Here is a 27,740-nt window from a genome sequence, read left to right on the forward strand (position 1 = left end):
AACCCAAATTTAGTAAGTCATCCGTTTAAAAGAGAAAAAATATACAAAGTTTCTATTGATTTCTTCTATATTTGGAAGATCAAAAACGGGGCGTTGATCGAAAAATTCTAAGGTTTTTGTTTTCTCAAAAATAAAAAGAAGAGTCGAAAATTTTGAAGTAGATAAGTAAGAATATATATGTGTGTCTTGAATTTGATGAAGCTCCATTTCTGCAACTGTTCTAACGAAGATTAAAGAAAGAACCAAAAAAGAGAAGGGGGAGAAAGAAGCCAAAGGAATTCGATTCCCAATCACACATTGCCTTCTCAGGCTCGGTTGGGATCCGATGTCAATTATCAACGCTCACCCTCTTGCCATTGACGCGTGAAATTGTGTTCTTGTTTTTTTCTTTCTTTTCTGGATCGTATCTCACTAATCGCTCCTTCGTTAATCCTTCGTCTTCTTCTGTCTTTGTTCTGTAATGTAATGTAATTATACTACTGGGTTTCCTCCATTTTTGACCCTGTTGAAGGATTTCGGTTCTGGGTCCCAACAAAAGAAACTTCCCTCTTCCCATTTGAGCTCTCACTTTCTGTCCCACTTTCTCTCCCACTTTGCCCGTTTGACTTGAAATTTATTCCTCAAGATCGTCGCCTTTGGTTTCCATTTTGACCCTTTTTGTTACCATTCTTCTGTTCCTGCAGCTCGCGGCTGTTCTGTGAATCCTCGCCTCAGAGGTCAACCTTCGCCATGGAGAAAGAGCCTCTTCTTCCATATATGAGCCCAAGAGGGAAACCGCCTTGTCTCCCTCAATTATATCCACTCCCTGAAAATGATGAAATTATTCTTCCTATGACGCCCACGGAGTTCAAAGATCGCCTGATCTTTGGCCCTTCATCTTCCCCTCAAGATGCTTCTTCTGCGTTCGATGCTTTGACACTGTCTCTTGCCTCACCGAGACCCTCTGCTTCGTCTTCTCGTCAGGACCCATCTACCCCTTTGGACCCCAAATCCCAATCGCCGTCTCAACAGGGAAGGCCTGTGGATTCGAAGCATTCATGCCACAAAAGCAACCTCCACCGCTCTAAAACAGCACCTGCCATGGCGGTCATCAATGATATCAACCATTCGCAGGAGCCCAAGCCACAATTTGGCAAACAATCTATAATCCGCCAAGCTGTTGTTCTTCTAATCATTTACTTATCATTGGGTGTGGTTATATATTGGATTAATCGCGATAATTTTTCAGCTTCGGAGACTCATCCTGTGGTCGATGCATTGTACTTTTGCATTGTAACGATGTGCACTATTGGGTATGGAGATATTACTCCAAATAGTGCAGCGACTAAGCTGTTCTCCGTTTTGTTTGTGTTGGTGGGCTTTGGGTTTATTGATATATTGCTGTCTGGAATGGTCAGTTATGTGCTTGATTTGCAGGAGAGTTATTTGTTAAGAAATGTGAAGAGGGGCGTGCAGCGTGAATCTGGGAAATCCTATATAATTGATGTGAAGAAGGGAAGAATGAGGATTAGAATGAAAGTGGCATTGGCCTTAGGTGTTGTGATACTTTGTATAGGAATTGGCATGGGTGTTATGCATTTTGTTGAGGACTTAGGGTGGTTGGATTCATTTTATCTTTCAGTCATGTCTGTGACAACCGTTGGATATGGTGATCAGGCGTTCAAGTCGATGACGGGTCGTATTTTCGCTTCAATCTGGTTGCTTGTATCGACCCTTGCTGTCGCTCGGGCGTTCCTTTATTTAGCAGAGGCAAGAGTGGATAAGCGGCATAGGATGATGGCAAAATGGATACTTGGTCACGACATGACTGTCTCTGAGTTTCTTGCTGCTGATACCGACAACAATGGCTGTGTGAGGTATGCATTAACATTATTCATTCAAACTCATTCACAGAAGTAGCTTGGACAATTAGATTGGATGTTACTGATTCTGATTGGTTACAAGTCTTAATTGTCTTGTTTCATGAATGATCACTTGATTGGATTCTTTCTTGTTTATATTGGTGAGTGTCGAGGGATAATCGTCTGACCTTACTACATTTAGTTGACATGGAAACATGTAAGATATTAAATCCTAGGTTAGTAGCAACTATTACCAGAAACGCTATACAATTGTATCCGTAGGAAATTAGTATACGAACAAATAGTAGAAGAGCATAGGCAGCTTTTCGTCCTCGAACTACTTGCAAGTAGAATTTGTCGCACTTCATCGACGTTTTGTAGCGTAAACCACTTAGTATGCTGTTTAACTGTTCGGGAATTTAGGTACAAAAGTCTCAACGGTCAAATGAAATCCGTGAGTGTGGTATATTTTCCTATATAGGTTCCGACTTCTGAGTAGCAAATTGTTCATCATTTGATACAAATTGAAAGAAGTCTTTTGTTCTATCTGTAATTCAATCTCTACTTCGGTTTCTAGTACAGTTGGCAGATATTGTTCTCTTTGGACTTTTCCTTTTAAGCCTCCCCTCAAGGCTTTAAAATGTGTCTATTAGGGATCAGAGCCAGACACTGATCGGTGTGCTTAGGCTGTTACATATGGTATCAGAACTAGACACTGAGCGGTATGCCAGCGAGGACGCTAGACCCCAAGGGGGTGAATTGTGAGATCCACATTAGTTGGAGAGGGGAATGAAGCATACCTTATAAGGGTGTGAAAACTTCTTTCTAGTAGACGCATTTTAAAACCTTGAGGGGAAGCCCGGAAGGAAAAGTCCAAAAAAAAAACAATATCTGCTAGCAGTGTGCTCGGACTGGACTGTCTTTACTCCCCAGTTGTCCTGCCGGTCCAATCCCATGTTCTTCTGTCCACTTATAATTCATTCCCCTTTCCTTTTGATTCAAGTAAAGGTAGCTTTGCAAGCTTGTTTTGTGCATGTATATCATTCCATTGAGTTTGACATTTGGTATTTTATGTTATCCATCTGCAGTAGATCAGAATATGTGGTATACAAGCTGAAGGAGATGGGTAAGGTATCAGAGAAAGATGTCATGCAGATATCGAATAACTTCGATAGACTAGACACTGGGAAATGTGGGAAGATTACGTTGGCCGATCTCTTGCAAAATCATCACTGATATGCGAACACGAGACCGACCACGATTTCCTCAGCATTTGGGTTCCGAAGAACTTGAGTTATGGGTCATCATAAATTGATGCCATTTTCACATTCAAGTTGCAGATATATAGAATGAAGGAAGCGCTTAAAGTGTGAGTTTGCATTCCCTACAACATTTGTTTTTTGTTCTATCTATTCATGTGATGATGCTGTACAAAGCCTGAAAGCGTAGGAAGTATTCTTCTACAGAAACTAAAATGATAATTGTTTTAAACTTGTTGAACTGTTCATTTGTTTATTGGTTTATAACTTTGTAGTGTGAGCATAGGATGTTGCTCCTCAATATAAATGTCTATAGCTGCCTTTTATCTTTTATCATCTCTTTCTTTTTTACACACTGCTTCTGACTGCCATCTGTCTCTTATAATAACAAGCGTGAGATTCAGACATCTAATCTCTTAGTCGAGAGTATATATCTAGTTGAACTAAGTTTAGGTTTGTGAAGACGTATATCGGTTGGAGAGGAGAACGAAGCATTTCCTTATAAGGGTGTGGAAACTTCTCTCTAGCATACGCGTTTTAAAACCGTAAGGTTGATGACGATACGTAGCGAGTCAAAACAAACAATATCTATTCGCGGTGGGTTTGGGTTGTTACAAATGGTATCAGAGCCAATTATCAGATGGTGCGAAACCCTAGTCGGAATACGGCTAGACCCGCTCCATAGTAGACGCGTTTTAAAATCGTGAGGTTGATGACGATGTGTAACGGGTCAAAATGGACATTATATGCTAGTGGTGTGCTTGAGTTGTTAAAAATGGTATTCAAGCCAGACATAGGTTAGTGTGCTAGCGAGGACGTTGGCCCCCAAGGGGGGTGGACTTTGAGGTCCCACACATCGGTTGAAAAGGGGAACGGAGTATTTCTTATAAGGGTGTAGAAACCTCTGATGAACAGGTTTTAAAACTTTAAGAGGAAGCAAGGAAAAGCCTACAGTGGACAATATCTGTGAGCAGGAAGCCAAAAAGGAAAGACCTACAGAGGACAACATCTGTGAGCGGTGAGCTTGTACTTACAAGGTTGGAAGTAAACATCTGATAAGAAAGAAAAAACAATCTTGACTGCACCATTTTCTTTCGATATAGATCGGTCTCGATCCCAATTGTTTCTTTCGAGATGAACCCATTATAACGTTCCTTCTATCAACACGAACCTCCTCAAACCATATATTAATAAAGTGCCCAAAACAGCCTCTTGTTCTTTGGTGACTTTTTGGGAAAATCTCCTTTTCATAAAACCTTTTCACATTTGAAATAACAAGAGATATTGACATTACTCGATGGGACGATGATTAAATTCGCATTTGCTATGTTGAAAAGAACGAAAAAGGGAATAAAGCTAACAAAAGCTAGGTTTTAGTAACTTTATAACATTGGAATTTTCAAAAATAATTTATGTTTTTTCTGACCAAATCAAACCTAGTTTGTTGGCTTGTCACAATGTCAACATATAGTTTTATGCCCATTTTAATTTCTTATTGATTATATTTAATTGAATACCTGCATACATTCATTTAATATCCATATATATTTAATATCCATATATATTATAAATTTTTTATGTATTTGAAACTGCGATTCATATCCAACATTTGGAATTTAGATTCGACGCATGATCATGTTAATTGCTCTGTGAAATGTGAAATGGATACACAAAAGTGGAGCCAAGAAAAGGAAAAATGGATACACAAAAGTGGAGCCAAGGAAAGGAAAGAATGAACCAGTTTTATCATACCAAAAATAATTAAGTATGCTTTAATTATATTAACTTAAAAAAATAAATATAAAGTTATGGAAATTACATGTTTGCCATCAAACCAATTATTGTCACGATCTCTAAATTTATTAACTTATTTACTCACCAAAAGAAAATGAAGAGTTTATGAATAACGTGAGAGCCACACCTTTAGCAAAAGAGATATTCACAATTAATGGTATTTTAAAAAGTTTTAATAATGATAACGTAATTTAAAATCATAAATTCTCCGGAATCTGACTAAATGATTTGATATAAAAAAAAAATAGGAGTTACGTTCTGTCGTTTGTAAGCGGGGTGAGTTAATCTGCCGACATGTAGTTTCGCCTACGGTCAAATGACGGTGCCTGTTGAGCCACGTGTAACTCTCCAACTGCTTTTCTTTTTCTTTCTTTTTTTTTTTTTTTTTTTTTTTTGGTAAATCAAAAGTTTGAATTATTGACCAAAGACTCGATTTATTAACCCCTCGTGACTGAAAATTATCTCCCACTCGCTCGCTTTCCACGTACAGTTCACGCGCTCTCTTTCTCCTCTCTAATTTGCGCCTTTGACCTTTTCAAACTCAAAACTTCATCTCTACTTTAATTTTGTTTTTCTTTAATTCTATTTTATTTTTGCCACCAAACATTCTCTGCAATTAAGCATTAAAATATTGTTGGATTTATTGATAAAAACAATTATTTAAATAATAAATGAATTATTTTCCTTTTCTAAAATAAATTATAAATCTTACATATTAGTATTTATATTAATATTGGTATTTTAATTTATTAGATTTTATTGGTATTTAGAAGAGATTTAAAATATATTAATAGATTCTCACTCTAATGAGGAATATATGGACATGTCAATCATATTTTAATAAGATAAACTAATTTAATATTAAAGACGTTATAATAATTAGTTCATTATCAAATGGGTTTAAATTATTAAAAAAATATTGTGGAAAGAAAGGTTAATTATATATTTTTCTCCTCCAAAAACGCCAATAATACGACAGAAACAAAGAGAGAAATTTTTATTTGCATGCAAATCATTTAGTCGAGTTTATAAGTGTCATTAACTCTTATTAGGTATAATAAAAATTAATTAAGTTTTACTTATAAATTTAATTTTTAAGTACGCACAATAATTCAAACTAATTAACATTTTTTTTAATATTCTTATAATTATTTAATTAATTATGGAGTCGACCACACAATTTTTACTTTTAGCAGCTATAATAATAGTAAATTAATTAAATTAAGTAGCTGAAAAAAATACAAAGGCAGTTAGTCAAAGGTCTTGATGGAATGATTATTATTATTGGTCTAATTCAAACCTAAACACTTTTCTTTTCCTAATATATAATATATAACAAGAAGACGATCTAATCCAGAGGAGTGATCCCAAAACCATACTCAACCCACAGCTTCTTCTTCATCTACGTCGTCGTTTTGATCTTCTTCTTCAGCTTCCTTGTGATTCCATGTCAGATGAAATGTTTAGAGATCTATTTTTCTCGAACCCTTTTCGAGACGGTGGGTTCGGGGACTCGGAAACAGCCAGGAATTTTGGGGTGTCGAATGAAATTTCGGGGACTCCGATGAATTCTTGTGGGTCGTTGTCGTCTTCGGATGCTGGAGCTGAGGAAGATGGTTCTGGGAAAGAGAAGGAGAAGGCGATGAAAGACATGGAAGATGGTGGAGAGAGTTCCAAAGCTGCGTATGTGTTCATGTTTTGATTTTAAATTTATGGGGTTTTTTTTTTTTTTTTTNGGGTTTTTTTTTTTTTTTTTTTTGAAATGGAAATTTTTAATGTTTGATTTATAAATAGAGGTAAAGCGAAGAAGAAAGAGCGAGAGCCCAGATTTGCTTTCATGACGAAGACCGAGATCGATCATCTTGAAGATGGATATCGATGGAGAAAATATGGACAGAAGGCCGTCAAGAACAGTATTTTTCCGAGGTAGACGTCTGTTACCGTTTACCATATGAATCATACTTGATTTTTTATTATAGGCAAATATATTGTATTATTGAGTATAGTTAGCCTTCCGGTGTGATTTACTATATAATATTTGACCAGGGATCATAGATTAATATTGGGTATAATTTATTGAATAATTATGAATGGATAATTTGGTTTTATAACAATATTTTTTTAATTTTTTTATTAAATTTTTATATGATTTTGTGTTTTGGTTTTTTCAGGAGCTATTACAGGTGTACAACTCCCAACTGTGGAGTGAAGAAACGTGTAGAAAGATCATTTCAAGATCCATCCATTGTAATCACGACGTACGAAGGACAACACAACCACCCAATTGCGGCAACGCTGAGAGGAAATCTGTCGGCGGCCGCCGCATTTCCACCGTCCATGTTGGCACCAATGTCAGTGGTCGGTGGCGCTGGGTTTCTTCCGAAACCGTTGAGCGACCCTTCCGGCAACAGTCAGGTTGTCGGCGGTGACGGCTACGTTTATTCACAGAGCAGCTTCGGGTATCCTTACAACGAGCAGCAATCGGAATATGGGGTTTTGCAGGACATTTTTCCATCTCCGTCGTCGTTCTTCAACCGGCAGTCGTGATAAATTAATGAATAAGGCAGTTCTGTTAAATTACAGAAAAGTCCTCGCCAAAGATGGGTGCAATCTCGCTTACTGTAAGTATGGGTTGAATTAAAACTATAGAGATTTGCATGCATTTTATATACAACCATGGCGCTCTTTAGATTGGTGGGGTTTTATTTTATTTTATTAAAAATGGATGCAAGAAAATTTTTTGAATTAATTGGAGTTGAATTGGTTAAGGGGCGACAAAAACTTAAAGTGGGTCGGTCTTTGCCCCCACACCCATGTGATTTGGGGTCGGGTTGGTGTGGAGAATAATATTGTTTTTAAGGATGGAATTGTGTTCTCTACGATTTTTTAGTTTTTAAGGATTATTAAAGTTAGTTAATAAAATTACCTGATAGCACATGAGCTGATAGGTACATAATTTATCGAACTCCTCTCTTATTAATACCAACTTCCCAAAATTGATCGAGGGCTTTAAAGGCTGATTTTGATTTTGGCATAGGGATAAGCCCTAAGTACAAGCCACGGGAAAAATATTTTTAAAAAATCCTCCTCAAGAGGGCGAAATGAATTTTGTAATTTATCTCAAAATTATTTTTAAACTTTAGTTAAATTTTATTAATAAACTGCATTTATTTTTAAATTATTAGTTAAATTTTTATTTTTTAAATTATTAGTTGATTTAATAAACTGCATTTATTTTTGGATTCTACTTGCCGTTTGGCTTCTTACACGTGAGGATTTAATTGTGTTATTGCAATTGTAATAACTAGAAGTATATTGGTTTTTTTTTTCTCCAATTAATGGAGGTTGAGAAATTATTTTGTTATTTAATGTAATAAATAACGAAGTAGAATCTTCCTCTTTCCTTCGAATTTAGGTGAGTATCATTTAATTTCTACATTAAAAATAATTGAGTCTTCTTTGTCAAAATAATAACAATAATTACTATTATTCTTATGTATCTTTAACTCAAAAAAGGAAAATTAATTGTTTTTTTTTTTCCTAATTTAACTCAACTACTCGTGTTTAAATAATATTTTGAAATTTTTCATAAAACTTCAGCACAAACTTATATATAAATAATTAATACCGAGACTCTAATTATAAAGATAAGTATTGAAGTATTCGACTCTAACCTTTTTATATACGTGTAACATGATGGTCCATTCAAATATAGCAAATAAATAAGATATTGATTATTGTCTCAATGTTTCGTCTTATTGCCCTTGAGGCTCCCTGTCATCCCTTGACTTGCCCGCCTTTGTATGTATCTATGACCATCTCTTATGGTTTGGGATCGTACATGGTTGGGGTTCAAAAGTATTAGCTCCAGACTGAATAAACAATGCACTTTGATTGTCAGATGACCGATGCAGGACTAACAACTTAGGATGACATGAAATAGTCACTCATCTCATCAAACAGATCTATCACACGTATCTTGGAAAGCAATATAAAATCGAGAGTCTTAGCTACCTTGACCATGCCATTAACTTAAGCATCAGAGCGTGTGGGGCCACAACGCCAGGTACTAGAATCCTATCTTGCAATTTCTATGTGTCGTGATTCACACCACTCACGATTAACCAAGCTTGTGAACAAAACTCCAATAAACAATTGATGTTGTTTGTTAGGAACGAGACAAGCAACTCACTGACTTATTTCTTTCCTACGTAGATTGCATAAAATACGTCACGCGTTTTAGACTTGACCATGAGCGTGAGAGTGATGATGAGAGACATCGAGTCAAAACGGTCAAGACCCGACATAAAACTGCACATACAAGATCTCACTCTTCTTGTCGAGACTATTTACAAGAGTTTTATCACGTCATAGGGACTCACTCTTCCCGTTAAAATTATAACGACAAAATCAAATTTTCTTAAAAATTATTATTTAATTAATTGTATATTATGTGACATATTAATATAGTACAAATTAAAATAGTTTTTTCTAAGCTAATGGATTAAAATAAATATAAAAAAATTTAAATATCAAAATAATTATGTTTAAAAGTGAGGCTAAATTAGTCATTTTACAAATTCTAGAAATGGCAATACTAACAGACTTGAAATGACCATCGTTTCTTTTTCAGTCCAGAAAATGTCAAAATGATATTTAAACCTCCCTTTCTATATATATACATGTATTATTATAAGTGATTGAAAAAATAAATAAATTAAAAAAAATTATAATCTTATTTGATTTTTAATTTTTAATTTTTTAAAATTTAATTTATAAATAATAAAGTTATTAACTTTAAAAATATTAAATGTATTTTCGGGAGTGAATTTATTATAGAGAATACACAAAATTTAATTATTTTTTAAAAATCAAATGATTATTGACAAAAATTTTAATTATTTAAGAGAAATTCGCGTAATTCGCGCAATTTAGAAAATAATATTTGAAATATTAAAAAAAAAATGTCAAATCAAAAGGGTGACAAAGCAAAAACCAAAATATAAAATTTGCCAATAAATTAATTTCTTAATTCTCAATCTGCCGCCAGAAAAAATATAATAACAATAATAATAATAAAAAGATAAATGAAGAGAGAGAGAGAGAAAAAAAAGGCGCCGGTGAACTCCGGAAAATGGGAAAATTATAAAAAATTTGAACTGTATAAAATGTCGTCAAACCGAAACCAAATCGGGAATGGCGATCACAAGATCTGTGGAACAGTGAAAACAACAAACGACCCACTGCGGAACTACCGTCTCAATTCTCAACAACAACTACGACCCATCATCGACTTCTTGGAGGCTAAAGGATCATTGGAGAACGACCCACCCTCCGACATTATACCCAATCTCGAAGTAAACGCGTTCTCTTCTCTTTTTTCCCTCTTCTCTTTCGTCTTCTATATCACGGGGAGTGTTGGATCTTTGCCCAACTAGCCAACTCTGGTTTATTTTCTCTCTAATGTTATCCCAGATGTGCTAGCCTCTCGTTTCTGCATCTGATTACGCTTGTGTGTTCGTGGTATGTGTCATTCTCGATCTACATTTCCGTTTCTGGGGATTTTCCGATTTTTTTTTGCTATTTTTGTTGCTTGGAGTTTGGGACTTTGTGTAATTCTATGTAAGGCGTTGTGTTCCTTTTTTGATCAATTTGATTCTGCCAGTTTTTAACAGGGATCTCGAATGGAAGATTCGGAGGGAATCAAGCCCGGCCAGGTAGAATTTCTCTCCCTGAAATCGTTTTTAATTACTTCTTTGTTGACCAGATTAGTCGTTGAGGAGTTTTTGTTTCTATAAACTGAATGAACAGTGAGTTCCTTGTTTTCAGATTCTGCTTAGTTGTGTAATTGGCCATATATGCTACCGTAATTTTTAATGTTATTGGACGAGGAACTATTCTGTTTATGGACTCAGTTGATGGTAGTAACAATGTTTGACAATTTGCAGTTATTGGTTTGACTTTTTGATTAATGTGAATTTTCCGCTTAATTCTTCATCTCACAAACGAAATCAATGTATTTATATTGAATTTGGCGCGAAATTAGTTTAGATGCCACATGAAGAAGAAACTAATTATGGAAACAGTGCAAACAACGCAACATGAACATACACTAAAATCAATCCTTCCTGTATGTTTATGTTTATTTGTTATTTTCTTTTCATGCGGCCCTTGATTTTGTTAGTGATATCAAAAGTTGTTATATTTCAGGTTTCTTTTCTGCTGGGCGTGATTCCAATTTTTGTTGCGTGGGTATACTCAGAGTTTCTGGAGTATCAGAAGTCTCCACCTATTATTAAAGTGTGAGTAGTTTTATTCGATGTGCACCGTGGATGGTGATATAAATTGGCTAATTTATTCTTGTAATACTGAGCTAGAACTTAGTTCTTTCTTTGCCACCAATTTTGAATTTATTGAATAAGCTAATACATTGGTTGGATCTGCTAGTTTTGTTGAGTCTTCTGGTCGTCGAGCTCTAAATTTATAGCTTTATTTGATTACAGTCATTCAGACATTAATCTTGTTGAATTGGATGAGGAGAAAGGAGATAAAGTTAAAGATGACGAGGCTTCTCTACTGGAAGGAGGCCTTGCGAGATCAGCCTCTGCAAAGTTGCACAGTTCATCGATTAAAACAAACTTAATTAGGTCATTTCCCATTGCCTGCTATATTGCTTTACCTCTTTTTCTCACACACACACACACACACACACACACACACACACACACACACACACACACACATCAAATATCATCCTTCCTTCTCAAACTTTTGTAACTTAGGTTTTTGACATTGGATGAATCCTTCTTGCTGGAAAATCGAGCTACATTGCGAGCAATGTAAGTTGTTAAGTAAGCATTTTGGTGGGAAATGACACAAAAAATTGATAGCTTACAACCACATACTTGTTGATCATCATTTGCAGGTCTGAATTTGGGGCGATTCTTGTGTATTTCTACATATGCGACCGCACAAATATAGTGGGAGATTCTACGAAGGTGCTTGAACTTGATCTTACCTCTTGTCCTATCGATACTGATATCTGGATTTTTATTGCACTCCATTATATGAGGCTATCTAAATATTTATATGGTAGTTTAAGTCATGGAAGTGCACCATAACTTTATAACACTGGTGTAGTGATGCAAGCTTCTCTGTGGTACATTTTTCAACTACCATAAACTTGGACTAAATGTTCTGTAACTGATCATACAGATTAATTATCAGAGTTTGGCTTTTCAATTCTTTCTTGGTCCATTTTCGATTCTCTCCTCCCTCCCATCCCACTTTTCTTCTGTCCTTGATGCACATATTTTTGTACGATACAGAATTAAATAGGGACTTGATTTCAACCACTTGTCTTTTTTATACATATCCATATAACTGACAGATTTCTCATATTACTATGTTTTTTAGATAACAAGAAAGGAATCTTAACATACTTATTGATAGATGCTCCTGATGGAATTCAGTTTAGTCAGCTAATTATCAATGGTTTTGTCTTGAGCAGAATTACAATCGGGATCTCTTCCTCTTTCTCTACATCCTTCTCATCATTGTTTCCGCAATGACCTCTTTGAAGAAACACAATGATAAATCAGCATTTTCTGGAAAGGCAATACTTTACCTGAATCGGCATCAAACAGAGGAATGGAAAGGGTGGATGCAGGCAAGTTCTATACAATAAAGATATGACCTGTAATCAAATAACTTTAAAAACCATGGGAGCAAATTTAAGTACTCAATGTGAGGGGCTAATGCTATTTATCATTGATTCTTCATCATTTCTTTAGCAGTTGTAGGTGTCAAAAGATGTATATCTTTCCATAACTTAAAACATATTTTTAGTCGTCAGTTTTTATTTTTTCGACTAGACCCTATAGGTATACAAAAATGAAGAATGTAGGATGATTAATCTGGTTGTTTTCACATATCTTCTATATGATTTTCAACTTTTGTAAGATCATTTTAGATGTAGTGTTGGGATCTTTAAAATTACAACGTTAAGGAATGGGTAAACCTTAAAGAGAAACTTCCATGTGATTAGAAAAAAATAATATACTCTAATTGTGGGACTTAGAACTTCCCTATTTGTTTGATTTGAAGTAACCTTGCTTCTGAGTAGTTTTAGCTCGTGCTTGTTTCTCTCCTTTGTACTAATTGTTACATGCCGATCAGCTTCTTGTGCTTCCAACATTATAATTGCCTTTACACTTTTTTGGGTTCTTGCAGGTTCTTTTTTTAATGTACCATTATTTTGCTGCAACGGAAATTTATAATGCTATTAGGATATTTATTGCTGCTTATGTGTGGATGACTGGATTTGGCAACTTCTCCTACTATTATATTAGAAAGGATTTTAGCTTGGCACGCTTTGCTCAGGTGATTTTCCCTCCTTCCCTCTCTCTCTCCCAGTTGTTTTTTCGTTTTTAAATAAATAAAAAAAAAGCACTTGATAATTGTTTCACCAACCAAGTTTTTTTTTCTTCTGGAACTTCCTCCCTGAACTCCAAGGATACCCGTTACTAACAGCGCTTGACATTTTCTAATTTGTGATGCAGATGATGTGGCGGTTAAATTTCTTTGTCGCATTTTGCTGTATTGTTCTTAACAACGACTACATGTTGTACTACATCTGTCCAATGCATACACTTTTCACCCTCATGGTGTACGGAGCTCTTGGAATCTTTAACAAGTACAACGAGATAAGATCAGTCATGATTACAAAGATTCTTGCCTGCTTCCTTGTGGTTATTGCAGTTTGGGAAATTCCTGGAGTTTTTGAGATAATCTGGAGTCCATTAACGTTCCTTTTTGGTTAGTTTTTTTTTTTTTTTTTTTCCTTTTTCTATATTTTATTTTGACAGATAAAGTTAGTTGCCATTCAACTGTTTCTAGATTTTTTTCATTCATGGCATATAAGTTATTAGTGTGTGAAGGTACTAAGTTGGTAGATATCAAGTGGAATGACACTAAATTAAGTTGGTACTTTTTTCATTCTTTTCTTCTCTCTCCTTTTTTTTTTTTAAAAAAAAAAATTAAATTAGAACTAAGTCCTTTCTGAGAATACACTAAAAGGAAAAAGAAAAATAATTGTCCAAACACATTTTCGCTTTCCATATATGGGTTGGTTAACTGGTTATTTTTGTGCTTTAATGTTAAGTTTATCAAGTGAATTGTGTAACTTATGGAACGTGGATAATTTGGTTGTTCAAAGACATGTATAGTTGTGAAGTGCCCCTTTATCTGCTGACCTGACAATGTGCANCTTTGTTTTTTTTTTTTTTTTTGACAGGGTATACCGATCCGGCAAAACCTGATCTCCCCAAACTGCATGAATGGCATTTTAGATCTGGTCTGGATCGCTATATCTGGATCATCGGCATGATCTATGCATACTATCACCCCAATGTAAATTAGTAAACTTTTGATGACATCAGAGTTTCATAGATCTTGCTTCCTCGGTTCTCTCAGAAATTGACTTTTAAGTGCTCTCAAATTCCAGGTTGAAAAATGGATGGAGAAGTTGGAGGAGGCTGAAACAAGGAAGAGAATTTCGATCAAGACAAGCATTGTTACCGTTTCTGTATTAGTAAGTGGCATAATTTGGAGGCTATAACTTCTTTGGTTTGATAATCTGTTTTCATACTTTCTGTCAAATAGATCTTATTCTGATTTCCATGATTAGGCTGGTTATATGTGGTACGAGTACATTTACAAGCTGGACAAGGTGACTTACAACAAATATCACCCTTACACATCATGGATTCCTATCACGTGAGTGTTGAATATAATAGGTTTACCTTAATCAATATTGTTGTCGTTTTTTGTTTCATCCTCCCTAGATGGCTGGCAAATTTGGAATTTGGGTGTATGGAAGTTACCACTATCTTAATGTTTCTTTTTGCTTTATGTGGTCACAGTGTTTACATTTGCTTGCGAAACTTTACACAGCAATTGCGAGGCTACTCTTTGACCCTCTTTGCGTACGTATTTCTCTGTTACCTGCCAACGATAAAGCTCAGTCCTGATTGCGTTAATTCTCATTTTGCACATTCATTTATTTGCCTATCGCGTTGTTAGGTGGCTTGGCAAGATTACATTGGAGACGTATATTTCACAGTTCCATATATGGTTGAGGTATGTTAAGATGGTTTTATAACTACGCTGTCATTCACCTTTTTCACCCAAGTCTATAATCATAATCAAAACCTGGAAGATGCGTGTACTCTACCTTCAGCCCTTTATTACAGACAACTTACGTTAGTTCATAAATTCTTAATTTGATGTATTTAAGAAGTTACTGCTGAAACCATCCTTCGTTTTGTTTTCAAAAAATAACTCATTGAATGGATGAATATATTTTAGGGAATAGAAAATGTAAGTGGTGATTTTGTTCCACTATATCTTCAAGTTTGTACATTGGTATTGAAATTTCCTGCTTATTGTATTACAAAGACATGGCTTCAGGTTTTCCTGCCCTTCTTTCCCCATGCACCATAATCAACATTTATTTGCATGGCTCTACTATGTACGGCTAATTGACCATATCGTCATCAAGTAAATAAAATGCCAGTTGCATTTGAAATACAAAACCTGAAATGGTAGAAAATTCTCCACCCCTTTCTATCATCTCGTTTGTCTTCTTTAAAACTGAAGGATAAAAGGAAGGAAAGATGGACAGAAAGAAGAGGAAAGGAGAATTTTCTTTATTGGGGCATTGGCTCGATTATAAGAAAACATATTGAGTGAAAACTTCTTGGGACTGTTTCATTGTATTTATTGTGTAATATTTTATTGTAATTGCAGTCTTTTTTGTGGTTGTACAGATCGAATGTGTCTAATGGACAGCCAAAGTGGCTTCTGTCGATCATTCCAGACTACCCGATGCTCAACTTCATGCTGACAACTGCTATCTATGTCATAGTAAGAACGTTCTCGGTCAAAAATCTTCTAGGGCCAAATACTCTCGATCAATCTGCATCATTTATCATTTATATTTTTTCTGCTTTGCAGGTCTCCCTTAGGATTTTTGAGTTAACCAATACTCTAAAGACAACTTTTGTACCTACAAAAGATAATAGACGGTTGTTGCATAATTTCCTTGCCGGAGCTGCAATTTCTGTATGTTTATATTGCATCTCGCTGGTTGTCGTTTTGATCCTTTATTAAAATGGTAAGCCCCTTTGTGACCTCTTATTCTCTAACCCAGAAGGGTTGGATTTTGGCTTTCTTCGATACTGATTTTATTACACTGACATCATATGCTTAATAATTAGAACTAGAGCAGCTAATCAGTGATATCCTGCAAACTCAGCACTGTTAAATTAATTTTACAGGGAAAACTAGTGAAGACTGAAGAGACATATAGAAAGGAATTATATTGAATCTTTGCCTCTCAATCAAAAGGGAAGACTTTATCAGAGGGGCGTTGCTGTTGCTTGCAGATAGATTACTAAAACAAGAACTCTGGTAGTTGAGGGGAAACCCCCCCTTCAATTTCTATCATTTTGGATGATGAGCTTACCAATTGTGTCCCCCTGGAGTTTCGTAGAGCCCTCGAATTTCATAGGTAAAAGAAAAAGGAAAGTTTTGTAATATTGTGATCAATGTATCATTTCATTCTTCTTGTTATCCCATCCCCACCTCAAATTAGTGAAGAAGAAAATGACGGTTCCTGTGCATAGAGATGTATCTGATGCTCAACTGAACTTTTTTATTATTTCTAATGCATTCATCATTTTCACTTACTTCTCCTCTCCTGCAAGTAAATAGATTCGTGCCCCTTGTGATGACGTCGATTCAGGTGCTCGAGTTCATGACGTAGCTTTTGTGGCTTTATCAAGCTTTCGAACTCGACTACAGGCCTTCCTTCAATTATACAAGTAGTGTTTATTGTTGATTTGTTGAGTAGGCTTTCAATGTTCAATTGGCATCTTATTTCTAGAAGGATAATACTTCATCTACTGAGTGGTCAGCGAAGCATGGTTGACAATTTTGACAAGAAAGAAAGGCAGGAAAAGGAGACAATTTTTTCCCTATTTTTTAAAATTAAAAACTTATTCTTTCTTAGCTAATTTACTAAACCATTCAATTAAATTTGAAAATATTAACAAATAAATGTCGAAGAGGAATTTCAATTTTAATTGACAAATAAGGATATTTTTTTTGCAATTCATCCAAACTTGAATGCTTGCCGCTTGCTTCAGAAAGCATGAGCATCACTACCGTTGGATTGAGATAAGGTTTGCGATGCGACGCAGATACTACTCTATGTTGGAGTGGTGTGCACGCACGTGCGGCAGAGAAGTTTCTCACGTATAATGTATTCGTGCTCTGTACATCTCTGTGCACTTTTTTTCCATCTCAAGTTTCTCGCTGTTATACATTGGGAGTTGAAATGAACTGAACTCCCGCCGAACTCTTGGATCTCTTTCTCTCTATCGCTACTCTGATCAGGTATCTGTTCTCCTCCATTTTCTAAGTAAAGCTCTATGGAAATGAAGTCTTGGCGAAGCAATTGGTTGTATAATATTCTATCCTTCTTTCTTTGAGTATGTGATGATACTGAGGCTTTGAGATAGCAGGGATAACTTGTGGTTATTGGAAGTTTAAGCGTAATGGCTACGAAGCTCTCGACGTTGTTTCTGAGCTCTGGATTTGGTTCTTTGAGCGGAAAACTATCGGATAATTCACAGTTTCCTCACTCTTCCCGTTACTTGCTTAATGCTTCATGTAAAATGCGACCTCGCAATCTCAGGTTCTTTCTCAATGTTTTCTCCTTTGCCTTTTAATCTTGTTGCTTATTTATTTCGTCGTCTGTAATTGCCATGGTACGTTAAGGCTTTGACCTTGTTCGACTCTCCGTGGTGTCTTATTAATCTGTTTCCACTGGATTTTCTCTTGACTCTTTTGGATTCTTGATTTTCACGTACGTTTTGTTTGCTAACTAACCNATTTTTTTCAACTGTTTATCTTTTATTTATTTTTTATTTATTTATTATTTATTTTTATCAATTTTAACTTTTCTAATTAACAGGTTGTTATCGAGTTGATGTTTTGATTTTAGTCGTATGAACTACATATTGAATCGAGGCAAATTGGAGAATGTTTGATGTTCCGTCTAGGATATTTTAGAGGTTAGCCTTTGTATGCCTTATGATCTCTAGGCGGAGTTCCAAGCCAATAGTTTCTGTAATTATTTTTTTTTTGTTTTTTTTTTTTGTTTAAATTCAATTCTATTGGAGAAGTTCTTCTACCTCGAACTAGAGCTAATACACACACACATATATATATTGAGATGAAAGGAACGGTTGACTTTCGTTGTGTCTGTCTGTTTGTCTAAATGCAATGGATACAAGGTTTACCCCAATTTCTTGGACATTCTACATTCAGTTAATAGCATGAAAATTCTGTACAGTTCCCGGCGCAAGAGGAAACAATTGAAGAAAGCCTCCTATGAACATTTGTCAGTGCAAGCTGATTTTCATCCAAATGATGACGAGGACTCTGAAACTGAAATTGTGGTGGAGAGGGTTCCAATTTTGAATCAGGAGAGCTTGTCTAGTGCTGTTGTCCATACTAGCTTAGCTGTGCAGCATGTTAGCGAGAAAGAAATAAGTGGTCTAACTGCACCTGGTGAAACTGAACCTTCGGTAAAGTAACTGCACTGTCCTCATATTTACCTCTTTGGTCTTCCAATGAAATTGCTGCTAGAGAGGTGGAAGAACCTTCTGAAAAAAGTTTGATTTCTTGAGCCATGTATTGATTTTATTAGGAAGTAATATAAGATTCCGATGATGGTCCTAGATTAGGTTATTTTCAAGGTTGTTAATGCTGTTCAATCAAATGTTATTCCCTACTTCCTTCTGTTTTCTTGAATTTGTCTCTCTTCTAAGAATCTTCATTTATATTAGTTTCTCTTATAAGGATCTTCATATTGTCTTGTCTGGACATGTAACAACTTTAGCAGACAATTGAATATAAGTCTTCTGAAATTTCAGACCGAGAAAGTTGACATTGAAGGACCGAATACAGGTGTTCAACTTGAAGATTTGATTGGGATGATAAAAACTGCAGAGAAAAGTGGGCTTTCTTTCCTTTTAATCACAAAATTTTTTATTTGGTTATGACCATTCTATTACCTGCTGTATGCAATTGTGGTTCTTATCTCGCAGATATCCTTCTACTCAACCAAGCTCGGGTTCATGCCCTGAAAGATCTTGAAAAGATCCTTGCTGAAAAGGAGGAATTGCAGAGAGAGATCAATGGTTTGGAAAGGAGATTAGCAGAAACGGATGTTCAAATTAAAGCGGATGACCAAGAAAAGGTACACGTGGAGCTGTTGGAAGACCAATTTGAAAAGTTGCAGAAGCAGCTAAATTTCAGTGGTGGTACTGAGCACAGCGACCTTGGTCTGCATGGAAATCAGAACAATGTTCTTACTGATTCTCTTACTAAGGAGCTTCATTTACTGAGGTCAGAAAATGTCATCCTGAAGAATGATATACAAACACTCAAGGAAGAGTTGAGTAATGTTAAGAATGCCAATCAACATCTGGTATTTTTGGAAAAAGAACGGTCAGTTTTGGAGGGTTCGCTGAAAGACTTGGAGCTTAAGCTGTCAACCTCTCAGGAAGATGTTTCAGATCTGTCTGCCCTGAAAGTTGAATGCGAGGACTTGAGGAAGAGGGTAGAAGATTTGCAAATCTTGCAAGACAAGGCAACCAAGCAGGAAGAACAAGCTATTCTGGTCTTGCAACATAGCCAAGAGCTGCAAGAAAAGGTTGAGAAATTGGAAGAATCCCTTGAAGAAGCTAACGTCTTAAAATTGTCTTCAGAAAAGTTTCGGCAAGACTATGAACTAATGCAACAAAAAATAGATCTATTGGAGGATCGCCTTCAAAGGTCTGATGAAGAATTGCAGTCTTATATCAAATTATATCAGGAATCTGTGGAGGAGTTTCAAGATACACTGGATACCGTCAAAGAAGCAAGCAAGAAAACAGCAGTAGATGAGCCTGTAAATGATATGCCTTTGGAGTTTTGGAGCCGTCTATTGCTATTGATCGATGGTTGGTTACTTGAAGGGAAAATATCGGATGAAGATGCTAAACTGTTGAAAGAGATGACATGGAAGAGGGATGCACGCATTTATGATGCTTATATGGCTTGCAAGGAAAAGAATGAACTTGAGGCCGTGGCTATCTTTCTTAATCTGACATCATCTCCTAAACGGTATAATAACTGTAACTTAGCATATATTGCCTTAGATGAAAATGTTGTTTAATCAGTATTCTTGTTATCTTTAGTTCAGGACTCTATGTCATTCACATTGCAGCAGAAATGGCACCAGTGGCTAAGGTGAGTTGTCGCTAGTGCAATAGCTCTTGGGTTTTAATAATGTTAATTTTTTGTTATGTTTGAAGATCCTCTTGCTCTCTTCTAGGCTTTCAATATTTCAATGTGTCCTCCTTCCGTCTATCACCATTTGTTTTAGTCTATCTCTTTCCACAGCTAACAGGGTAGGAATTATCCTTCTTGTTGCAATAGAACGCAACATGTCAAATTTCTCCCGAGGGTGGGGTGGTTGGGGAGGGATCTTTTACCTCACATTCTTTATTTATATTTTAACTAAGTTGTTTTGTACTTTGTTTTCTGTTCGTGCAAATAAAATACCGCATCCTTTATTTGGTTTTTTATATTATATGTTAAGAGTAAAAGTAGTTTATGAAATGACATTCCTTTTGCAGGTTGGTGGTTTGGGTGATGTCATCACTGGTCTCAGCAAAGCGCTGCAAAGGAGAGGGCATCTTGTGGAAATTGTTCTTCCTAAATATGATTGCATGCAGTACAATCGTATTAAAGATTTAAGGGTATGCCATGATTTCAGAAGTATAAACCTAATGAACGAATAAGCGTTGCTAATGTGCTATTTTGGTGTTCTTATTAATATGTTGAGTACTTTGATTGCTTTACAGCTCCTGGATATGGTGCTTGAGTCGTACTTTGATGGGCGGTTGTTCAAAAATAAGATATGGGTTGGCACTGTTGAAGGTCATTATTTATCTGGTCTAAATTTTTATTTAATTGATTATTTTTTAAAATTAAATGTGTCAATTTAACTTCTGCAGGCCTTCCCGTTTACTTTATTGAGCCTCATCATCCTGATAAGTTCTTCTGGAGGGCTCAGTATTATGGGGAGCATGATGACTTTAAACGTTTTTCATATTTCAGCCGTGCTGCACTTGAGTTACTCCTACGGGCTGGCAAGAGACCTGATATAATACATTGCCACGATTGGCAAACAGCATTCATTGTACGACTTTAATGTCTGTTGATCCATTCAATCTTTTGGCAACTGACTTTATTTGCTTTTTCAGGCTCCATTGTATTGGGATTTGTACTACCCGAAAGGATTGAATTCTGCAAGAATTTGTTTTACTTGCCACAACTTTGAGTATCAGGGAACCGCCCCTGCTTCAGATTTGGCTTCTTGTGGCCTTGATGTTGACCAGCTAAACAGACAAGACAGATTACAGGATAATTCTGCTTATGATAGGATCAACCCTGTTAAGGTATGGTATTCAGAATATTTTCAATCTCCTTATTTATTAGGAGAATTTTATGATGGACACTGCGTTGTCTCAGGGTGCAGTTGTCTTCTCTAATATTGTCACAACAGTATCACCTACCTATGCTCAAGAGGTGCGGAGAGCTGAGGTATGATTTGCATTAAAGATATCTTATATCGCTCATATCAGTGAAGGGTTTTCTTTGGATGACCGTGTCAATCAAAGATTTTATTGGTTCATTGCTATGGTTTTTGCTTAACTATCAGAAAGCATACCAAATTGTCTTTTATAGGAATCTGTTTTCGTGGGAGAATTGTACGTGACTGTGTATCATTATGTTCAGTATGTTTATGTTAGTGCTTCGGAATTTACTCTTAACCTTTTCAATAATGAGCGTCTTGACATTTGTACTTTTTGGACGGATTACCATAGGCCAATTTTCAACCTTGCAACTCACCAACTTGTCCATTTCTTTGGCTTCAAATCGCTGCAATTTATCTCCACAAGACTTGATTTGGGAAGTTATCTTTATGGCCCAATTTGAGATTTTAATGATTCTAAAAACAACTGCAAATATTTTCCGTTGGGGGTGAGAATAGACCAAAATTGAAGTTGATTACTGCGAGGGAGATTCTTCCCTATTTAACCTTTTCTCCATTCTCACCCTCAAGTCATCTTGTCAGCATTCTGCTTCCTTGTAGTGAATATAGGTTTGATGATTTCGAAATAAAATTTTGGGATAAACATGCCTGCTTGTTCTCATATTTTTAGGAGGGGTAACTTCTCTAATTTACCCTAAATAAAGAGTGTAATCACAACTTGATGTTTAAATTGTTTGGATTTTTTATTTTTTATTTTATTTTATTTTATTTTTGTTACTACCACAAAAGAGTGTTTGAAACATACCTTGCCTATTTGTGGTCAACTAAGTTGTTCGTAGGTTCATATGCTTGCCTTGATTATCGGGGCTTGGAAACCACAATTTTCTGAACTGTCTGGGCTCATTAATGGGATTAGGTTGGATGATACACTTAATTGTCGTAAAGGGAAGGGGGTTACCCGGAGAAATCAAATCGTGATTATATTCGGGAGCTGGACAGAAGTAAAAATTATTTTCCTATCTTCTTCTTCTCGATCAGTGAAGGTCAAAAGAATTTCTCACTTATTTTATTTAGCGTACTTGACAACCAGAATTCAATTAAAAAGACTTGAGAATGTAATTTAAATCACTTTTGACTTTTCCAAACTGAATTAAAAACTCAAGAAGATAACCTCTAGCAAAATTTAGTTCACATCTTGCATGCCTGATAAGATGTATACCCTTCTGTGGGGAGGGTGGAATCATAGACAGTTTAAATGAACCACTTATTCTTTCTTTAATGATGTATTTTTTATATTTCGCATAGCTCATGTGCTTAGGAAGTGTTTAATCAGATTACTGTCTTTTGGTTTAAAGTTTTTGTCTTCCGGGGCACTGAGATTGACATCCATATGGGCTACAGGGAGGACATGGTCTCCACTCAACGCTTAATTTTCATTCGAAGAAATTCTTTGGCATTCTTAATGGAATTGATACTGATGTGTGGAATCCTACTACCGATTCATTTATCAAAGTCCAATATAATGCAAATGATCTTGAGGGGAAGGCAGAAAATAAAGATGCTATAAGAAGGCATCTAGGGCTGTCTTCCATTGTCAGAAAACCTCTGGTAATTACTTTTTATGAGACAATAAGTTATGTATCTGGTGCTTTCTGATTTCAAATATTTTGTAGCTTCCTTTTGTTTAATGTTTAATTTAGGATTTATTTGTGCTTAATTTTGAACTTTAAGACGGACATAATGTTACCTGGCATATATGCGCATCATATATACATTTTCCCCCTAGTGTTGAGTAAACTGAAGCTTCACTTCACCTTTTAGGAATTTGAGCTGATTACAGATTACAGTTGTGCAGTGGGATTTATTACTTGTATTCAGATCAACTTTTTATGACCACTTCTGAATGTATATCTGTTATTCTGATTTCATGCTATCAATAGCATGCAGCGCAGATATTTATAATTTAGATTACGATTTGGAACAAAATCATTTTTTTTTTTTTTTTTTAATTAAATTGAAACAGTTTAGTAGTTGAGATATGACTCCCAATCTGCTCTTAGTTTCATTTCTGGTTTTCCAGACATTGGAGCAGTGGCGTAGGCTGCATAATGAAATTGGAGATTTTGTGGATTTTATTAAAATATTTGTTGTGCAATAGGTGGGCTGCATAACAAGATTGGTGCCCCAGAAGGGTATACATCTTATCAGGCATGCAATATACAGAACGTTGGAGCTGGGAGGACAGTTTGTTCTTCTGGGTTCAAGCCCAATTCCTCATATTCAGGTTATCTACTTAAACTTTTGAGCCTATGTTAGATTTTCGAGCACACATGTCACTAGGTCCCCTTGCACCCATCTTACGATTGCTTTTTTATTCTTGCAGAGGGAATTTGAGGGTATTGCTAATAATTTCCAGAGCCATGATCAAGTTCGGTTGGTGTTGGCATATGATGAGTCTCTTTCTCATTGGATTTATGCGGGATCTGATATGTTGATAATTCCATCTATCTTTGAGCCGTGTGGCCTCACGCAGGTAACTGGTTGCAGATGTGGCTTAGTTTGAGCTTTTTTTTAACCAAGAACTAAGAGGGCTATCCCAGGAGCTGGTAAATAATAAATAGTTTTATGGGAAATTGGATCAAACTAGGGTAACCACTTACATAGGTTAAATAGTCCTACGTTTTTCTTAGCAACTAAACTTAGGATTGAAAAAATTATTGATATTTGAAAAGGAATATTACAATACATCTTCCCAGCAAAGATAAGTCCCTAAATATAGTTTCAGAAAGGCGCTTATCAGTGATTATTAGAAAGGCACATAACAAGATGGATTACGTTGGTTGAATTAATAATTCTTTAGAAACCAGAAAGAACAATGCAAGACGCCAAGAAGCTGCAATTAATAATCTACTTTCCTCCCAAGCAATTTGTTTGCTTTCAAAGATGAGTTGATTTCTTTCTATTCATATTCCCTTTTAACTTGCTTTGACTACACTAGTCCACAATAATTTAGCAATCTTTTTCATCCCATGACCACATAGAATTATAATAACATTCTCTTTACTCCCTAGTCGAAAACAAGAACTGCCAAAGCCTTGAAATTTTCCCTTCCAATTTTTCCTACTATAGCCAACTAGGAAACGACAACTGATTGGGACTTTCCTGTCTTCCAATACAAACTGCAGCAGCTTGGATTTATTGCCATATAAAGGTATCTTTGGATTCTTTTAGCCTATTCAACCCATCCAAGAATACTAAGCCCACAGAGTTATTCATCCACTTTACAAGGGAATTTAGATGTCCACAAATTATGAAAGAGTTTCTAAGGTAACGAAGGAATATCTACCCAATGTTTAAACATGGATTTTGTTAGGAAACTGGCCAGACCAGTTACCAATTTCGTAAGGGTCTTCGCTTCTGCTAACTAGTACACCCTCAATCATTTGTAAAAGATCATAACCATTTTTTCTTACCGTTACTTTTCAAGATCTTGAATTTTCCTCCCAAGCTTCTAACCCTGAATGTCTTTTTCTCAGAAGTTTCATAGATTTTGAGGAATTCATTAGCAGTACCACCAAACATTTTGGGTATAATAAGAATCCAAATTTTCTTAGAGAATTTATTCGGAAGTCTCTGGGACCTGGGGACTTTAACCCTTCCACATTTCCCATGTCAGAAAAATTTTCCTCCTCTCTCCCACCATTTTCTATTCCCATCTTCCTTCCTGTAAACTTTTTGTGACAAATAAGGATTTCGTATACAAATAAGGATCTCACCTAAAAAGCCAAAACCATGACCTCCGACTTTTGCCTCGTCCCACCACCCAATATCAATAGAGCCATAAATTGTGATGTCCCACATTGGTTGGGGAGGAGAACAAATCACCATTTATAAGGGGTGGAAACCTTCACCTAGCAGACGCGTTTTAAAGCCTTGAGAGGAAGTCCGAAAGGGAAAGCCCAAAGAGGACAATATCTGCTAGCGGTGGATCTGGGTCGTTACAAATGGTATCAGAGCCAGTCACCGGACAATGTGCCAGCCTTCTCGCTATTCTCCGAAGGGGGGGTAGACACGAGGCGGTGTGCCAGTAAGGACGCTGGCCCCAAAGGGGGGTGGATTTGGGGGCGGTCCCACATCATTGGAGGAAGGAAAGAGTGCCAGCGAGGACGCTGGGCCCCGAAGGAGGGTGGATTGTGATGTCCCACATTGGTTGGGGAGGAGAACAAATCACCATTTATAAGGGGTGGAAACCTTCACCTAGCAGACGCGTTTTAAAGCCTTGAGAGGAAGTCCGAAAGGGAAAGCCCAAAGAGGACAATATCTGCTAGCGGTGGATCTGGGTCATTACAAATGGTATCAGAGCCAGTCACCGGACGATGTGCCGGCCTTCTCGCTGTTCCCCGAAGGGGGGTAGACACGAGGCGGTGTGCCAGTAAGGACGCTGGGCCCCAAAGGGGGGTGGATTTGGGGGCGGTCCCACATCGATTGGATAAAGGAACGAGTGCCAGCGAGGACGCTGGGCCCCGAAGGGGGGTGGATTGTGATGTCCCACATTGGTTGGGGAGGAGAACAAATCACCATTTATAAGGGTGTGGAAAACTTCCCCTAGCAGACGCGTTTTAAAGCCTTGAGGGGAAGCCCGAAAGGGAAAGCCCAAAGAGGACAATATCTGCTAGCGGTGGATCTGGGTCGTTACATAAATAGATTTTAACAACACTATTTTTCACCTCTTTAATTTTGTTTCTTTAATCATTATCCATCATAGGTCAGCCTAGTGCCTTGAAAAAATGAGAGAGAACGGGTTCAATCCATGGTGGCCCCTATCTAAGATATAACGTCTTACGTATTTTTTATCAACCAAATATAATAGGGTTAAGCAATATGGGAAGATTAGTCAAGGTGCCCATAAGCTCTTCTAGACACTCATCTATATCTAAAAACAAAAGGTTGATCTTTTCAATAGTATTGCTTTCTTGCTATAATCTTCCAAGTCCCCCTGGTGTTGTAGACACTCTTAGCTTCGAATGCTACCCAAAAACAGAGATAGTCTCCCATGCTTATAATGAAGTTTTTATTGAATATGTATTACATCTTTCGTGGCGCTTTGACAAATAATATGTTGACCTAGTTAGAATGTGATGACACTTCTTTGAGGCTTTACCAACTTTGTACCTTCGTTTTTTTTAGATGATTGCAATGCAATATGGTTGTATTCCTATTGTACGGAAAACTGGCGGGCTGAATGACAGGTGCATGAACTTATCTTGTAACAATCTCCACATATTCAAGCTTAATCATCAGAACTTTTTGTGTTTTAATGGTTCGATGTTTTTCATGCAGTGTCTTTGATGTTGACGATGATACAATTCCAGCTGAGTTGCGAAATGGATACACATTTTTGACCCCTGATGAGCAGGTACGAAAACGGAAAATGAAACATAAATCTGTTCTTTTATTGTATGATATGAAGCCCCCTCCCCCCTACTATCGACTCTCATAACTCAGGTAACGTATGTTTATTTTGACAGGGGTTGAATAATGCACTGGAACGTGCCTTTAACCACTACATTAATAACCCAGGCGGTTGGCAGCAGCTGGTTCAGAAGGTCATGGACGTAGATTTCAGCTGGGAAACTTCCGCTGCGCAGTATGAGGATCTTTATTCAAAGTCAGTGGCACGAGCAAGAGCAGTTGCCGCAGGTCGTGTATAAGGAAAACGTCACTTCTATTTTTGTTTTTTCAATCTGTTATTCATACTCTAGAGTTCCTCCATGGAGAGTGCCAGAGCAAACTGTGGTGGAATATATAATCATCAATTTGGTGGCTGATCCATGCTTATGCTGCGATGGAAACCTCTGAATTGGTCACTGATGAAAACAAATTCATGTACACTAGACGGGACGCTTAGTCCCTTCTGCCGAAAGGAGAGAGCTGTTGCTTGATTATCACGATGGCAACCGCAATCATAATTCATGGACCTGCTTTTCTTGCTATAAGGCCAGGGGGAAACCTGCCATTGTTTTACCCTTTTTTTTTTTTTTTTTTTTTTTTTTTACTAGTATGTAGATAATATTTTGTATATTATCATAGTACTCAGAATCTTTATCTTGATCTTTGAATACAACTTTACCCAAAATTCAAGCGATTCTATAGTTTTATTAAATTTGACCT

The 27,740-nt window shown here is 36.5% G+C and overlaps 4 protein-coding genes across 5 annotated transcripts; all 4 read left to right on the forward strand.

Annotated features, from left to right (window-relative positions):
* Nucleotides 1–729: 729 nt before the first annotated feature.
* LOC111782316 (two-pore potassium channel 3-like) lies at nt 730–3,431 on the forward strand. Its single transcript, XM_023663176.1, has 2 exons — nt 730–1,856; nt 2,930–3,431. The coding sequence occupies exons 1-2, from the start codon at nt 730–732 to the stop codon at nt 3,075–3,077; spliced, it is 1,275 nt and encodes a 424-aa protein (XP_023518944.1). The 3' UTR covers nt 3,078–3,431.
* Nucleotides 3,432–6,277: 2,846 nt separating this feature from the next.
* LOC111782317 (probable WRKY transcription factor 28) lies at nt 6,278–7,563 on the forward strand. Its single transcript, XM_023663177.1, has 3 exons — nt 6,278–6,577; nt 6,689–6,820; nt 7,066–7,563. Exons 1-3 carry the CDS (start codon nt 6,342–6,344, stop codon nt 7,439–7,441), a joined length of 744 nt encoding a protein of 247 aa, XP_023518945.1. The 5' UTR covers nt 6,278–6,341; the 3' UTR covers nt 7,442–7,563.
* A 2,503-nt stretch (nt 7,564–10,066) lies between these two features.
* On the forward strand, nt 10,067–16,644 carry LOC111782319 (protein REDUCED WALL ACETYLATION 1-like). Its single transcript, XM_023663181.1, has 18 exons — nt 10,067–10,251; nt 10,370–10,417; nt 10,560–10,611; nt 11,105–11,196; nt 11,398–11,541; nt 11,677–11,733; nt 11,820–11,892; nt 12,405–12,563; nt 13,127–13,276; nt 13,456–13,711; nt 14,190–14,305; nt 14,400–14,486; nt 14,583–14,671; nt 14,818–14,880; nt 14,978–15,034; nt 15,724–15,820; nt 15,911–16,070; nt 16,234–16,644. Exons 3-17 carry the CDS (start codon nt 10,579–10,581, stop codon nt 16,064–16,066), a joined length of 1,629 nt encoding a protein of 542 aa, XP_023518949.1. The 5' UTR covers nt 10,067–10,251; nt 10,370–10,417; nt 10,560–10,578; the 3' UTR covers nt 16,067–16,070; nt 16,234–16,644.
* A 585-nt stretch (nt 16,645–17,229) lies between these two features.
* Nucleotides 17,230–27,714, forward strand: LOC111782318 (probable starch synthase 4, chloroplastic/amyloplastic). Of its 2 annotated transcripts, XM_023663178.1 has the most exons (17): nt 17,230–17,353; nt 17,482–17,654; nt 18,315–18,549; nt 18,898–18,979; nt 19,072–20,131; nt 20,206–20,257; nt 20,647–20,769; nt 20,875–20,950; nt 21,028–21,212; nt 21,277–21,471; nt 21,545–21,616; nt 22,971–23,177; nt 23,728–23,853; nt 23,953–24,102; nt 26,757–26,818; nt 26,910–26,985; nt 27,098–27,714. In XM_023663178.1, exons 2-17 carry the CDS (start codon nt 17,515–17,517, stop codon nt 27,278–27,280), a joined length of 3,024 nt encoding a protein of 1,007 aa, XP_023518946.1. In that variant the 5' UTR covers nt 17,230–17,353; nt 17,482–17,514; the 3' UTR covers nt 27,281–27,714. The 2 variants fall into 2 exon arrangements, with proteins under 2 accessions (XP_023518946.1, XP_023518947.1); XM_023663179.1 differs by having other exon boundaries at nt 17,240–17,654.
* The last annotated feature ends 26 nt before the right edge of the window (nt 27,715–27,740 follow it).

Source organism: Cucurbita pepo, chromosome LG19 (genome assembly GCF_002806865.2).
Source record: "Cucurbita pepo subsp. pepo cultivar mu-cu-16 chromosome LG19, ASM280686v2, whole genome shotgun sequence".
NCBI lineage: Eukaryota > Viridiplantae > Streptophyta > Magnoliopsida > Cucurbitales > Cucurbitaceae > Cucurbita > Cucurbita pepo.